The 15,508-nt window shown below is 37.7% G+C and overlaps 2 protein-coding genes across 2 annotated transcripts; both read right to left on the reverse strand.

Annotated features, from left to right (window-relative positions):
- Positions 1-413: 413 nt before the first annotated feature.
- On the reverse strand, positions 414-6,505 carry LOC134620382 (coagulation factor VII-like). The gene is made up of 8 exons (XM_063466541.1): positions 6,433-6,505; positions 4,739-4,902; positions 3,679-3,703; positions 3,321-3,434; positions 2,561-2,707; positions 1,613-1,719; positions 1,266-1,386; positions 414-1,006 (listed from the first exon to the last, which is right to left on the reverse strand). The coding sequence occupies exons 1-8, from the start codon at positions 6,503-6,505 to the stop codon at positions 414-416; spliced, it is 1,344 nt and encodes a 447-aa protein (XP_063322611.1).
- A 2,460-nt stretch (positions 6,506-8,965) lies between these two features.
- f7l (coagulation factor VII, like) lies at positions 8,966-15,073 on the reverse strand. Its single transcript, XM_063466551.1, has 8 exons — positions 14,983-15,073; positions 13,299-13,462; positions 13,081-13,105; positions 12,817-12,930; positions 12,601-12,741; positions 11,765-11,853; positions 9,846-9,966; positions 8,966-9,513 (listed from the first exon to the last, which is right to left on the reverse strand). Exons 1-8 carry the CDS (start codon positions 15,071-15,073, stop codon positions 8,966-8,968), a joined length of 1,293 nt encoding a protein of 430 aa, XP_063322621.1.
- Positions 15,074-15,508: the final 435 nt, after the last annotated feature.

Consider the following 15,508-nt stretch of genomic DNA (forward strand, 5'->3'; position numbering starts at 1 on the left):
GTTACCCTAGCAGGTGTCTGCAGGATGGGAAAGGGGAGGGTTCAAATTGTACATAGCTTAACATGGCAATTCTAAGTGTTAAGTTAACTGTCTTCCTGTCTACAAAATGCAATGAAAAATGCATTCACGTGGCTCATTTTAATTAAGTAAAATCTAATACAGTGTTCTATCATTTGTTCCGAGAAAAAGTAGCAAAACATCAAATTTATAAAAGAATGAATGTTTCGTGTTTTTAACGATTTGATGAATTTTCTTAAATATGCAGAACTGATCAATTGAAATCAAACCACCAAAATTTGTAAGCGAAATACTTTCTGCAGAGTTTTTTAATGAGAACCTTAGCAGTCAATCAGAAGAGTGAAAACGCAGTATTTGGTTATATGAGCTATGCTAAGCTAAGCTAATCGGGTCTTTCAGGTGGTAAGGTTGTGCATCAAAGTCTTGCTGCTGTTCCTCGGTTGATCTGGTGTTGCCGTCCGGTTGTGGATCCACTCAAGGTAGTTGGACACTCGGGTGTAGATGCCATAGTTCCCCGGTCGGGCGCAGCCCTTCCCCCAGCTGACGATCCCCAGCAGGAAAGTTGTCGTCTTATACTGGGTCACCAGGGGTCCACCGCTGTCACCTTTACACGAGTCCTGACGACCCTCAATATATCCGGCGCAAAACATGTTCTGAGTGAGAACTACGCCACTCTCATCGACACAGTCCTGCGTGCGGATTCGCGGGACCTTCAGGCGTCGAAGGATCTGTGCGGTAGGCCCATTTTCGCTCCGCCTCCCCCAGCCACTCACCGTGTGCAGCCGGATCATCCAAAGCACACGGGTGGATAGATTCCATGTGGGTAGGCAGACTGGGACAGCATACTGGGTATAGATGATGGGAGATGCCAGGCGGAGGAGAGCGATATCATTGTCGGCAGTGCTTGATACGTAGTTTTCATGCATGATAATCTCAGCCACCTGGATGAGCTGCTCAGTGCCTTCATTAACCGTAATGTCGTGCTCACCTGACAGAAAGAGATACAAGGCGGCTCAGATTTAATCTTTTGAGCACAATTCAAAGTTAAATTGAGATTAATTAACAGTGATTTGAAGTATGCTTGTGTATTTTCATAGTCTAATGAAAAGATTTATAGACATGTAGCCTCCTATTTTTTTTATAGGGTTGTCGTCATTTTAAGAGGTTTAGACACCTGTCACAGTCTCCTGTTCTCCATAAGTCAGGCTTGCTTGAACAGACGGCATATTTAACTGTGAGATTCATACCTGCAATGACTTTCAGGAACTGGACCTCGATGTCTTCCATGCAATGAGAAGCTGTGATGATCCATGTAGGTTTATAAATCACTCCTCCACAGAAACCTTTTCCTTTATACATCAGCAATACCTTCACACAACACAAGAGCACATTTTGTCTGAGCCTTCAAAAAGGATAAAACACACAAAACTAAATTAATATTTATTTTTGCAGAGTCTGGAATTTATACCAAAATCTGGTTTCAATAGAATCTAAGAGATTAGATACGCTTTTATGTTAGGAGACCCTGGACTCTTAGTTAATAATAAATCAGACATATTTAAACCGATGAACTCTTCCTTTATCTTGGGCCTACCTGCCAGGGGCATTCACCTTTAGGACATACAGTTCCTCCAACGATTCGGAGATGCTCCTCCTTTTTTTCACCCCGCAGTATGGGGACCATGCCACATGTTATCGGCTCTGAAACAATAACAAATTTAACATTATTGATTTCATTTTACAAATAATAGCTCCAGTTTAACAGAATATAATGTATGATGCGTTTTAACTCAGTTTCCTAGTTAAAGGTTTTACTGGTGCACTAGAACTACTTTTATTCTCCAGTTACAAAAATACCTTATAAGTGTTCTAAGCAATTGTTTATACACTGATGACACATACATGTGGTGGTGGGGAGGCTGGTTTAAAGTAAAGCAGGAATTTCCTAACTGTTCAGTGAGTCCAAAGGTTGATTAGTGGGGCCTGTGTGAACGGACAGGATTTTCTTGAAAATACATAAACTTCAGCGCTATGATGTTCGTCAAACTGAAATACCCGAACACATATTTTTGCAGAGGCACACACACACACACACACACACACACACACACACACACACACACACACACACACACACACACACACACACACACACACACACATTTTCTGCACCACTGAAAAATGTTAAAAAGTAGGGGAAAAGTGATAGAAATTTTTGAATTCTTGAACTTCTTCAATCGGCTGATTGTTTACTAGATTCAAATGATTATTTTCCTTAATTAAAAATAAAATAACATTTAAAGAATCATATACACACAGTTATGTAAAATATTGGTATGATGGATAAACTAAGACAGAATAATTCCCATTACCAACATCTAAATGTTTTTACATATTCTAACCTATATCTTTGTCTTTCATAGCAAATATGGGTTTCTAAAGAAAACTGTTATAAACTTTGTTATCGCAAATATGAAAACAATTATGTTGAGAATCTACAAAACATTTTTCACATTGTGTTCTTTACAAATCATTGTCCAACCTTTTGCGATGCAACTCCGTCCATCAACATCGAGAAAGTAGCCGTCTGCACACGAGCAGTTCCGTTTTTTTTGGAACTCGTCTTCTTCACAGAAGTGCTCACATTCTCCGTTCTCCACCCAGCAGGTATCGATCTCAGCTTTCACCTCTAAAGAAATGTTCATAATTAAAATGTGTCATTTGTTCATTTAATTTAATCGCAAAAAAAGTAAAAAGAAATTAAATTATATAAAAAGCAAATAGCGATTATTTCAGTTACTTTTCAAGTACTTTTTCATAAACTGGCAGGGGGGACTAATTAATTTTGATAAAGTACATGTTAAAAATTACATATAGCTTAAAAATAAGCCAAAAACTTTGACTATTGTTCGATAACAATTTTGCAAGTCATATACTTTAATTTCATTCAGCATACGATTAAGTAAAATTGTGAACACAAAAATATTATTTTTATATATCACTTAAATAATTTATATAATCACAGTTTTTTACCATCATGAATTGTGAATGTAATTTTATTTCACTGAGATTGTGAGATTTTGTGCCTTTATACATGAGCGTTTCTTTTTCTGTCTAACAAAATGAAATTCCCTTCTATAAACATAAACATGTTGTTTTGCTGTTATTAACTGAGTGACGTTTATAGTTTAATTTTCATGAAGGCAAACTGCTAGCTAAGCTAATTTAAATAGAAAATACTTCACATTACAGCAGCCAAGTGATGTGAAAAATAGCTTGAAAAGTTAATATTTTTTGCTCACCAAGCTCACAGTTGACTCCGTGGAACTCTGGCAGACAAAAGCAGATGTAGGATGAAGCATGAGTGGAGCAACTGCCTCCATTCTGACAGGGATTGGAGATACAGGGGTTTGGTACTATAAGACAACACAGAACACAATGATTTAACATGACTGTATCATATTACATGGTGTTATTGATGATCTCTATTTGGGTATACGATTCTTAAAATCTACATTATAGTTTATATTTTACGCTAAATGTATTAAATCTAAAGACAATTCACAAGTTGACTTGCTGGAGTTACTGAAGGTGGGACGTAAAATTGGTCTTCAAGATGTATGAGGTGCTGCGCTACTTTTTACATGGGAAATTGCTTACCATTGTACGTTTTCCAGAACTCATTCTGAGGAGACAATAATTACAGCAATGTGAAAAAAATGAACCAGTTATCACACAGAAACATCGGGTCTCCAACAAAGATATGTAAAATGCAACAAATCCACAAGAAAAACACTTCAGCTGTGAATCCTGCAGATGTTTAGCGTCACATTAATTTCTCTATAGCTTTGTTGTGTGTCATTTGCTTAGATTTGATCTGCATCTGCTTGCATTTGTGTTTCATCTTTGTGTAGTGCTTAGTCTCTGTGTTATGTTTGTCTCTTTTTGGACAGCTTCTGTTTGTTTGTGGTAAGCCTGAGTGTCTGTGTGGTTGTTTTGAATGTCTTTTAGCCAGTTTGTGATTATGTAGTGTTTTATAAGATTCCTTTGGCCCTGACCTAAAATGTTCTTGGTTATCTGATTGGTTGAGGCTTACAGGTATTCACTAAAAGCTAAACTGAGGATTTTATTCAAAAACTGGGTTCAGACCAGCTGCAAAACTTTGACATGAACATAGCTTCTTAAGTATTTCTGGAACATTTCACAAACTATAAATCACTACCCAATAACAGCCAATGGGATGGCTTCTTCCCTCAAGTTATAAGTGAAAGTCAACATTAGTAACAACATTGAGTTTTGTTTATGTAAGTGAGAAATTGAATAATGCCCTCTCTATTCCTACAAATGACTACGATAAGCTTGTCCTCAATTTCTAAGCATTGGAAGCATCCCAAGTATGTTGGAAAGTTAGTATAAAGCAGATTTTCACCTCATGAGTTCATGTGGCCAAGTATTTGCCTCTGTTTGTGTTGCTAATTATGAATTGCTATCAATTTGCATTTTTACATGATTTAAATGTCTTAAAACTAGTCAGTAATTTACTGGAAAAACATGGCTTCAGTATTTAACAGTATTTAATTTAAGTATCAATAATTTAAATCTATTCTTAGTTCACACATGACAAATCCCAGTCCAGGTTTTTTTCTACCTGCTGTTTTCTCATGTTAAACACTTTTGTAGAAAACATGTTCAGTGAAGTGAAAATTTAATTTGATTGTACCGTGAGCTCGGTGTGCTCAAACACCTCCCTGGCCTCCTCGTAGGTGCACTTCTCCTCTATACACTCCCTCCTCAGGTCTCCCATCTGCAGCTCCTCAAACCAGCCTGAGTTGTACCTCCGAGTCCGAACCAGAACGCCATTGGCTCGATCTTTATCCAGAAAGACTGCCCAACATTTGAAGAAGGGGAGAGTTTATCAGAATAGTTCTGTCTCAGTTGGAGTTGGTCATCCAATTCAATTCAGTTTTATTTATGTAGCACCAAATCACAACAAGAGTTACCTCAAAGCGCTTTATGTTGTAAGGTAAATATCCTACAAGACTGAAATCTCTACATGTCTATTGCATGGATTGTTTTTAAATTTGATTCTGATCAAAATTCATTTGAAGCCTTTGTAAAGTCACTAATGACGTATGTTATGTTACCTCAAGGCGCTTTATATTGTAAATTTTAATATATATAATATAGATACAATATAATATATATAATATTGTATTGTATTGTTTATATTGTAAATATCCTACAAGACTGAAATCTCTACATGTCTACTGCATGGATTGTTTTTAACCTCCTAAGACCCGAACTCTTCCACGACATGCATGTTTAATTTCTCTCTGATATTTGGGCATATTGGGGTCCAATGAATGTAAAAACAAAGAATTAACAGATTTTTTTTTTTACCTTATTTTTGTTTTTAAGAAAAATGAGAGCCACATATGAGGATATTCATTTAAAATTTTGATAGAACAGTAGCAGTATAATGTCCTCGTAAGTAGATATCAGGCCCATGTAGAGCAAAATTGAGTATTTTGCTCTAAATAACCCGAAATGTGATGTCCACATATGTGGACGCCAGGTCCTGTAGAGGTTAAATTTGATTCTGATGAAAATTCATCTGAAGCCTTTGTAAAGCCACTAATGACATATGTTATGTTATTAAAATAAACTGCTTGGTTTTCATATCTCTGACATGTGTATGTTTATTTATAAGGGACAATGCATTTTAATTACCATGAGCACCTTAATTAACAACGTAAATATGACGTAACCATAAAGTCTAATTTTCATTTGTGGTTCTTAGCAAGTTTGATGGCTTTTATAAATAAATTAAAAAAAATCTGTAGACAACTGAGCATAGATGAATAACATAAACAAAAATATACTGATATGACGAATAAATGTTAAACATTAATCATTAAATCATTTACATTTACATTTACACATTAGAAATTAGAAATTGCTAAAACAAACCGTATAGTAAAAATCTCAAACTTTACTGTAATAAAGTAAAGTGCTACATGTAAGAAACAAGAGGCACTTACTTACTCAATTATTGATGCATTGATTGGTTGATTGTACAGATGACTTAAACTTTTTGGCCCCCCTCTCTTTTTTTTGGGGGGGGGGCAGAGGAAACCTTGTGTTTCTATATACAGTCCACCTTAAACCACCTTACAATCAGTGTTTTTATTTGACTCTGAGAAGCCTCTGCTGTTTCATACTCCACTATGCATCAGATGTCACTGTTGACATGTTAGTATTTAATATTAGCTCAAAATGATGGTCATCCTCGTCCCTCTCATGACAAAAACAGACCTATGATGAAGTAGTTTCACCTCCATGTCACTGCTTAATCCCTGAGCTAACTAATCAATCAATCAGTGATCGATACGTGTAAACGTCGAGTTAGCTCACCTGAAGCCAGCTGGCAGCTGTCAAAGCTGAAGACGAAGATGATGAAGACTTTCAGCCACATAGTTGATTTCATCAGAAAGTTGCTGTGCTGTGTCTTTGTGGGGCTTCGGGTCTAAAGTCCATCCCTCCTCCTGCTGGTGGTCACATGATCAATGGAGAAACCCGAATGATGAAACTCTGACCCAAAATCACTGAAAGTCTCTGCCTTCAGATTCCTGATTTTCACTGTTTCATTGATGAATTGGAGAAATTACGCAAACGCAGAGTTTCTTCTGTGTATTTCTGATATAGACGTAGATTTCAAACACCAAGCAGTCAAAGCTGAAACAACCAGAAATGTCCTGCTGTCTTTAAACATGCCTACATGAGTTCAATATTGTTCTATTTATTATAACGTGAGGCTGTGTATATATGTATTATATTTATGCATTGTTTAGTCTTGTGTTTAGAAGTTTATTAGACTAAAATCAATCAGTCAAAAGAAGGATTTGACTGACTTGGCTTAATTTGTTTAAAAAAAAAAACCCCAACAATAAACAGATATTTGCAGCCCATATTCCACAGCCATGGTAAACAGAAAGTACACACTGTTTCAGTTCCAAGATTTTATTCATCAGAACAAAGTGAAAAGTAGACCTTTGCAGATCTTAGAATTAGATAAGTACAACAAAACAAATTACAGTGTCATTGTATATTCAACAAGTATTAAGACAAAATGCAGAAGCAGTGCGTGAAAAACTAAGTACACTATTACTTCTTCTATAGGAATTAACAAAGTAAGTAGAAATCAGGTGCTCATAATGAAATGCTCTTAATTATTAACTGATTATCAGCAAGTGTGACCACCTCTATAAAAGAAGTGTGTTAGTACAATGTCACAATATTCCCAGCAGTGGACATTCCAGAAAATTGATCCCAAAGGATCAGACGTCGTTCTTAGAGAAACCACAAAAAAAATCACAACCCAAGAGCTACGTCTCAGACTCTACAGATGTCCACATCAGTTAGTGTGATAAAGGTTAAAGTTCATGAGAGTACATTTATCAAAAGACTTAACAAGTATGGTTTGTTTGGAAGGGCAGCCAGGAGTAAGCCTCACATGGCAGCACATGTTTAGATTCACAGAGTTTCATCTGAACATACTACAACACTTCTGGAACAGTGGTTGATTTGTTTCTACACACGGTCTGAGGCAATTTCAAATTTGTTTAGAAAGAACAAGCAAATTCAGGTACAAAAATATTGATAAATCACTGATTTGTGTGTACGAAGGACCCACTGTTACTAAATGAGGCCCACTGGTCCTAAGAACAGAAGCACGTCTACAACAAAATGGCTGAAAAAGAAAAGTGAGTGAGGGGCATGAAAAGAAAAGAAAAACACTGAATTTCATCTTTATTGTCAAAAAACAAAATTTCAACATGCAGAGCAAACTGATGTCTTTACATCTTTTAGATTAAACAGATTGTTGGTTGATGGTTTACTTTCTAAGGAGCTTGGAAAGAAAAGCGTCTGGACTTCTTTAAGTTGCTTGAAGACGTTTCACCTCTCATCCGAGAAGCTTCTTCAGTTCTAAGGTCACATGGTGGAGAGTCCCAGATTTAAACCCTGTGGGAGTAACCCCCCAAAGAGGGCCAATGTTCACATTTTGGAGGACAGATGATTTGAAAGAGGAGTGAAAGAAGCCATTTATGTCCACGGTGAGTGACCATCTTTGAACAGAGGCGGTTGCTTACGACACCAACTGTCTGCCATCTATAATCCAATTTTGAGATCCCTTCCCAGACGCCTTAGCGCCCACTCACACCCTGGGCCATCTGACCTCAGGAAATCACATGATAGGGTGGGGCTAGGTTTCACAATGTGCTCACCCGAAACCCTGGTTGATTGTGACCCACACCTGTTTTCACACCTTGGCTCATGTGATTAGGTAGAGGATCATCAGGGGGTCCTTTTGTCCCTCTTTGGGGGGATACCCCCACAGGGTTTAAATCTGGGACTCTCCACCATGTGACCTTAGAACTGAAGAAGCTTCTCGGATGAGAGGTGAAACGTCTTCAAGCAACTTAAAGAAGTCCAGATGCTTTTCTTTCCAAGCTCCTTAGACTACGATGACCTGGATGACTGAGAACCTTCACAGACACATTGATGGTTTACATTTACCATCACTATAGAAAACTACAAAGTTTCTAGCAGATTAATTTATTTACTTGAAAAACAAATAATTTTTTAGTTTGCTGATTTTTGCAAAACTTTGGATTTTGTTCAGGACCAACTTTATTGTGATGAAGTTCCTCCAGCTGACAGTCAAAAATTCTTTTTTGTTCAAAAAACTTCTGAAACTAAATCTCCTGCATTTTTTAGGTACATGAAGGTGTGGAAGTTAAAGCTGTTTGAGCACAGCATCAGAAAATGAATATTAATTTTATACATTTGTGTCTCCTTGACAATAATTACTGATCTAATGTTTCTAACACTGGATTCTTACTCTGTTTAACTCTTGAACTGCTTTGACACAGTGACTAAAACAATTTTAGCCAGTTGCCATGATATTCTCAATCCAGTCCAGGAAGTTGGTGACCTTCGTGTAGACGCCGTACATGTTTTCTTGGGCGCACCCTTTCCCCCAGCTCACCACACCTGTAAGGAACCAGGTTTTCTTGTAGCGTGTCACCAGTGGGCCCCCGCTGTCACCCTCGCAAGCATCCTGGCCGCCACGCTTGAAGCCGGCACAAATCATGTTGTTGGTGATGTTGAGCCCAGTGTGGAGGCGGCACTCCTGCACCGGGACCCTCGGCAGCTGCAGACGCTGCAGGTATCTTGCGGTGGAGCCAAACTGTGCCAGACGACCCCAACCAGACACAGTTGAGTGGCGGATGGTTGCCAGCGTCCGGGTGAAGGTGCTGTTGCGGGCAGGAAGGCAGATGGGCACAACGTGGCGGCCCAGTTTTACTGGGCGGTAAAGCTTCAACAAAGCCAGGTCGCTGTCGGAGCTAGTCACGTTGTAGCCTTCATGGCACACAACTTTGAGCACCCGCCGCCGCTGTTCTGTTTTTTCATCTTCCCTTATGTCATGCTCACCTTGAAAGCGACATTACTTTTAAATTAAACTTTAAACTTGAACGACAATTAAGTTGACCTAACATGCATAACATACAGTTGACTCACAATATCCACTATGTTAGCAAAACCCATATACTATTAGATACATTTTCAGAAACTGGAAAATGACACCTTTCAAATTAAATCAAATATTTAAAAGCCTATAAAGAGGTATGGACATTAAATAAAATGCTATCTGTAACCCTAAAATGAGTCAACAATGACCTGGTGAATGTTATGTGATTGAAGGAAGTAAAAGAGGCCAGTCTAGAAGCCAGAATTTGAAGTTACCATTTTTCTAATTGTCTTACCAACAACGATGTGGAGCACGGTGCTAGGTTTGAGATGAACACAGTGAGCTGCGGTTAAAATCCATCGATCTGACAAGACGATGGCGCCACAGGAGAATATGTTATTTTCAGTCAGAAGAGCCTGAAAAAAGAGATTACTTATTGAAGATGATTTGAACCAAAACATAAAAATCTGGATTCATCTCCCTGTTTACACTGATTTTCAGTCCAGGGGTCCGTTCTTCGTACCTCGCTTACTACATCCAAGATCAAATGACACATCCAAGATCAAATCATCGCGCCAACTTTGAGCTCGCTAATCCGGTTCTCCGAACACACCTGTTGTTGACGATTAGTATAGCTGGATGAAGTAATGTGAGATCACTGGGTGGCTTAAAAGGGGCTACGCATCGATAGTAGAAACATTGATCGGCAACCCTGTGATTGGTCGGCGAAGATGTCGAAGGAGCGCGCTCAGTATTTTACGGCAGCAGAGCAAGAACTCTTGATTGAGGGATTTCAGGAGTTTCGGAGTTTAATTAAAACGCAGGGGAACACTGCAAAGGCTGCAAAAGCAAGGAGAGAGGGCTGGCAGAAAGTTGCTGACAAATTAAACTCGTACGTAATTTATTATATTATATTATATCATATTATATTATATTACATTATATCCTCTTTCACATTAGAGCCACAACAGGACCCACTAGAACATGGGAACAAGTAAAAGTGAAATATAAGAATATTCTACAGAATGGTAATATTTATCACTTATATTGCTTTTAGTCTCTTGAAAAGAGACCCTGAAATAATCTGTTTGTTTGTAAATAATACCCTCACGGGAAAATCGATATCTCTCTATGAGCACACTGTCGCGCTGAGCTAAAGGATCCTGTCTATCCCGCAATATACGCTGAATTCTGAGAACTCTCCTTATCAATCTTGCACCTTCGGCAATGGGTTGCTCGCGTACAAACGGACAGGACATGGCTGCGACAGACTTCCCAAATCCACCTTCGCTTTTATAGCCGTGGTCTCTCATCTTGATTACACGAAGTAATTTACTATTACTACTCTAACATATGAATTACATCTGAAATAATCAAATACATGACATAGAATGATTAATAGTACATTTCCCTTTTTTTAGGAAATGACCTGTATGTATCTGTATGACATCAATAAAAGAATCAAATACTGCATTATCTTTAGTTACATTGATAATATTTATTTATGGAAAAACAGAGGAGAAATATCGCTGTTGCTTTCGTATAACTGAAGCGGACATACCTGAGTGGCCGCGATCTAATCCTGTTTACATAAAGTAAGCCTGCTCCCGAGCAGGTTTATGCTTACGGATCTGTTGCTATGACAGCAAGTCCCGGATGAGCTTCGGAGAACCGAACGATCCAAGGTCACGCGAAATCGTCAACAATCAAATCCAGCTAACTTACTTAGCGAGGTACGAAGAACGGGCCCCAGTTCTTGTGTAATTTAGCATATACCTCTGACAGGCACCCTTCCACTGAGACCATTTCTGATGAAGCTTCAGTGATCATCTCCTGTGTCAGCTCTTATCTAAATTTTTCCTATTTCTTAAGTTTTAGGGATAAGATACCCTTCATCAGCTCTAGATTTTTTTGTTTGGTTTTTTTGGCCTTCCACTTCTCTTTTTGGCCTTTATTTGTTGATTTTCCTCAAATTTGTTTGATGCGCTGCACAGCATTCTGAAGTATGTCAAATCTTTTGGCTAATAGCTCTTTGCTGGTGGAAAAATACTATTTCATGCCAATCAAACTGTGTTATTTTGTGACCACTTTTATGACTGTGTTGTTTCTACAAAACTTTTGCACAATACTGTACGTGTCTCTTTAGGTATTCTAGTGGAACATTGTGTATCTTAGCTAATTTTACTGGAGATGGGGCTCTTTTCAAAGACTTACCTGCCACGGACAATGTCCTTTGGGGCAGATCTTCCCATTAACAACCCTGGGGGCAAAATGTACCTGAGGCCTTCCACAGACCACAGCATCTGGACCAGACAGTTAAGAGAAACCAAAAGTCAGCCTTTTGCTTCTGACACCCTGAATGATGCAAGCTCAAAGACACACAGTGTTACGACCCGGCTCAAAAGCCGCAACATAAAAAAGGAAATCAGTCCAAACTTGTGATATCTAAGACACTTAAAAGCAGTTTTATGAGTGTAAATATCTGCTAAGAAGTTTATATACCATTCCCGAACTCTCTGTGAATGGTACTCATGGCCATTGATCAATGGACTTTGATCAGTGGTTGTTGATCAATAGTAATGACAATTTGCATATTAATGGTCAAGGAACTGACCTCACAGCCCATTATTCATTCAGTGCTAGTTTCAGTCATTGTACTGTTTATAAGGTTGGGGAAACCTGCAGTCAGGTGAGATTGAAGAAGTCACTTGAATGAGTGACGAAACGTTTCTCCCACTGAAAACACTATGTCCAGATGAACAGAATCAACCGTTTGGGATTTCCTTACCTGGATGATTGAGCTTGCATCAAGACTAGGTCAAGATGTTGTAGGTAAAGGTGTTGCTTAACACATGAAACAAATCAATCAAATCAAGGTGCTGTGATGTCCCTGCTCACAGGTAACCTGTACTGTCTTCAATCAAGGGCAAGTTTAAACTGATCCATGAGCATAAAGTAAGCCAATTAGAACTTATAAAACCTGTATTTTTAAAGTAAAGTTTGTACATGTGATTTGCACTGTACTTAATAAGTGTGTTACTGGCTCAGACCTTCAGGCATGCAGGTACTGTTGTCCAGTTCAAGTCTGTATCCCGGCGCACAAAAGCACATGTGAGAACCATCCGGAAGCTCTCTGCAGAAATGTTCACATCCTCCATTTCTGTAGCGACAGCTGGGGGAGGTTGAACGCACTGCAAGGGAACAATGATAACACTGACTTTGTCTGCACCAATTGAAAACATCAACAGACTTTTTGGACTTCCAACCTTTTTCACAGTTGTACCCATGGAAACCTGGTGGACATTTGCAGATGTAGGTGTCAATGTTTCGAGTACACGTCGCTCCATTCTTACAGGGAGAGGACAAACATTTGTCTACAGCTGCAAACAGGAAGTAGCAAATTTTTATCACGCATTTCAAGAAATGTTTGGAAAACTGAGCAATGTCTTGGTTACAAGTGCATAAAGAATTCAAGGACTCCTTTATTCGTAATGTGTTTACAATGTTCGAAATGTCAAAGCTCAGAGTACCTGTGTATGTCCTCCAGAAGTTCTCCTGAGTAGACAGAAGACCCAAATTCAGTGATAGTTAGCAAAACAAATATACATAAACTAAAAACCATCAATTTCTGTCTTTCGACTGCGGCGGCATCCATTCTTATGTCACTACCTTGACTTCACTTAGTAACAAAATTTGGTACCAAGTGTTGTGCCATTTTCAATGCTTTTGTTGGTATCTTGAAACTGACCAGCTGTTGTGGGTGGGCGAAAATCTCCCTGGCCTCCTCATAGGAGCATTTCTCCTCGATGCACTCACGCTCCAGATTGCCTTGCTTGATTTCCTCCAGGAAAAAGTTTGCTCGACGAGTGCGATGGAGGAAACCACTGGCCTCAGACTTTTCCAAACTCACGCCTTTGTGTAGAAATTAAACAGAACGACACATGTCAAACTCCAGTTGTGTGTGAGCCATTTGTTACCAAAACCACAGAAAGCTGGTGGACCACAAGTGGACATAAGAGACATTAATAATGTTGTTTGCATAAGTTTCCTGTATGTTTACTGATATAGTTATTCAGTGTAATCCTGTATTTTTTGGTGATGAAAATCGGTCTCACTACATATTAACTCTTAAATCAGCATGAATAATGTATTTATTTTTGCGTTGGAACAGTTTAGCTGGGGTAGATACTGATAGACTTAGAAAAGTAAAACAGTGAGTAAGCACTATTAGTTCTGGTTATAAAAACATTTAAAAGAAAAAACAAATTGTTAGATAAGAAAAATAAAATAACAAATTGCTAAACCATTTCACTTAAATAATTCATTTAAAAAATTCATCTTTATAGATAAACAAGAAAAGGAAGACATTAAAGATTTTATTTTCAAATTATTTGCTAAATTGTTTTTCATTAAATTATATTTTTGAAGTTAATACGAATAATAAAATGCACACATAATGTGCTTATTACACATAATTACACAGTTAATATTGATATACAGTAGAAAGATGATTGCATTTTTATTCTTGTTAATTTGACTGTTAGCTCATGACTTGGGACCTAATTAATATTGTTTTAATATTTAAATGCAAACCAGATTTTAAAAAAGATAATATATTTTATCTACAGCATAAGTTTTATCACAAAGAACGTTGCTGTTAATATAATATTAGCAAACAGGAAAAGCCAACACATTTAGAGACTTTTTATGTGTTTTTCCCTTGTTCTTTTTGTAACTGATTAGACTTTGTCCACTAAAAAATATGTAAATTGTCACAAATTTCCTCATATTTCTATATTTATAATGCTTTGTTTGCATAATTAAACACTTCTTAAAAAGTTGTAAAACATAATCTTTGATCATGTTATTTTTATGTTGTACTTTTATTTATTTATTTTTACTCATAGTCATTTCCATTTTTTAGGTAATATAAATGTGTATTATAGAATATTTTGGAAAACATGGCAGTTGGTCTTTGTTTTATAATAATAACAATATCACGATTTCACCTGCTACAACAAAAGACTTCCCTAAATGTACATGAATACATGGCTAAATAAATATAAATAAATAATGTTCATCTTTTATGTTATTTACTCTGAGCTAGAAATTAGTTTCATTCCTGTTTTTTTATATAACTGTTTTTTCTTTTTTGTGAAAAAATAGATATCCCCTCTCATATTTGAATGAAATAAAATAATAATCTTGAGTCTGAGTTTATTCAGTGTTCACATTTATCTTCCCGAAATGTACCTGTAGTGTTTATCGCTTCCCACTTCATTACAAACCAACATGCTAGCATGACTTTAGCCTCCCGATGTTGTGAAGAGCTGCTCAGAGCTGTGAATGTCTGTCTGCCATCCCTAACAGGTGAAAACAAGTACAGAAAAAGACAAAGAAAATTTCCAAGAGGGAGAAGACATAAAACTGACCTTCTGGGATCCCAGTGCATGATGGGATAGAAGCGATGATGAGCAGTAGTAAGACGAAGAGACGCTTCGTGTCTCTGCTAATGGACTCCATGTTCGTTCTAAACTTATCAAAGGATCAAAGGTTGAGAACAAACAAACTACAAACCAGACCCCGCTAAACCCCCAACAGTACAGCAGCAGGCTTTCCCCTATCAGGCTGATGAATGTGTTTTCCTCACAGCTTAATAACAGGTAAATAACAGTAAAGAGGAGGTTTAAACTATTCAAATTACTGACTTTACAGATTCTGACTAGGTGATAAACTCACTTCTAAATGTATTACCAACTCCAAGTCTGGGGCACACTTTAAAGATACCATGATATTTATCACTGATTGGTTGGTGAAGTTCTGAAATGAAGACATGGCATTAACCAATGAACCCTCCCTGGTTAATCCTCCTTTCAGACTATTAGCAAGACCAGAATTCACAAATTGATTTCCTGCAGATTTCTATAGGACTGAAATTCCTTTTGCAACCAACTCACC

This window comes from Pelmatolapia mariae, linkage group LG23, assembly GCF_036321145.2.
Source record: "Pelmatolapia mariae isolate MD_Pm_ZW linkage group LG23, Pm_UMD_F_2, whole genome shotgun sequence".
Classification (NCBI taxonomy): Eukaryota; Metazoa; Chordata; class Actinopteri; order Cichliformes; family Cichlidae; genus Pelmatolapia; species Pelmatolapia mariae.

Coding starts and splice junctions, on each gene's coding strand:
- LOC134620382 (XM_063466541.1), bottom strand. CDS start 6,505: ATGAAATCAACTATGTGGCTGAAAGTCTTCATCATCTTCGTCTTCAGC. Junction 3,704..4,738: donor TTGAGCACACCGAGCTCACG/GTACAATCAAAT, acceptor TTGTCTCCTCAG/AATGAGTTCTGGAAAACGTA. Junction 1,007..1,265: donor GTTCCTGAAAGTCATTGCAG/GTATGAATCTCA, acceptor TCTTTCTGTCAG/GTGAGCACGACATTACGGTT.
- f7l (XM_063466551.1), bottom strand. CDS start 15,073: ATGGAGTCCATTAGCAGAGACACGAAGCGTCTCTTCGTCTTACTACTG. Junction 13,463..14,982: donor ATGCACTGGGATCCCAGAAG/GTCAGTTTTATG, acceptor TTCTACACAAAG/GCGTGAGTTTGGAAAAGTCT. Junction 12,931..13,080: donor CTTCTGGAGGACATACACAG/GTACTCTGAGCT, acceptor TCCTGTTTGCAG/CTGTAGACAAATGTTTGTCC.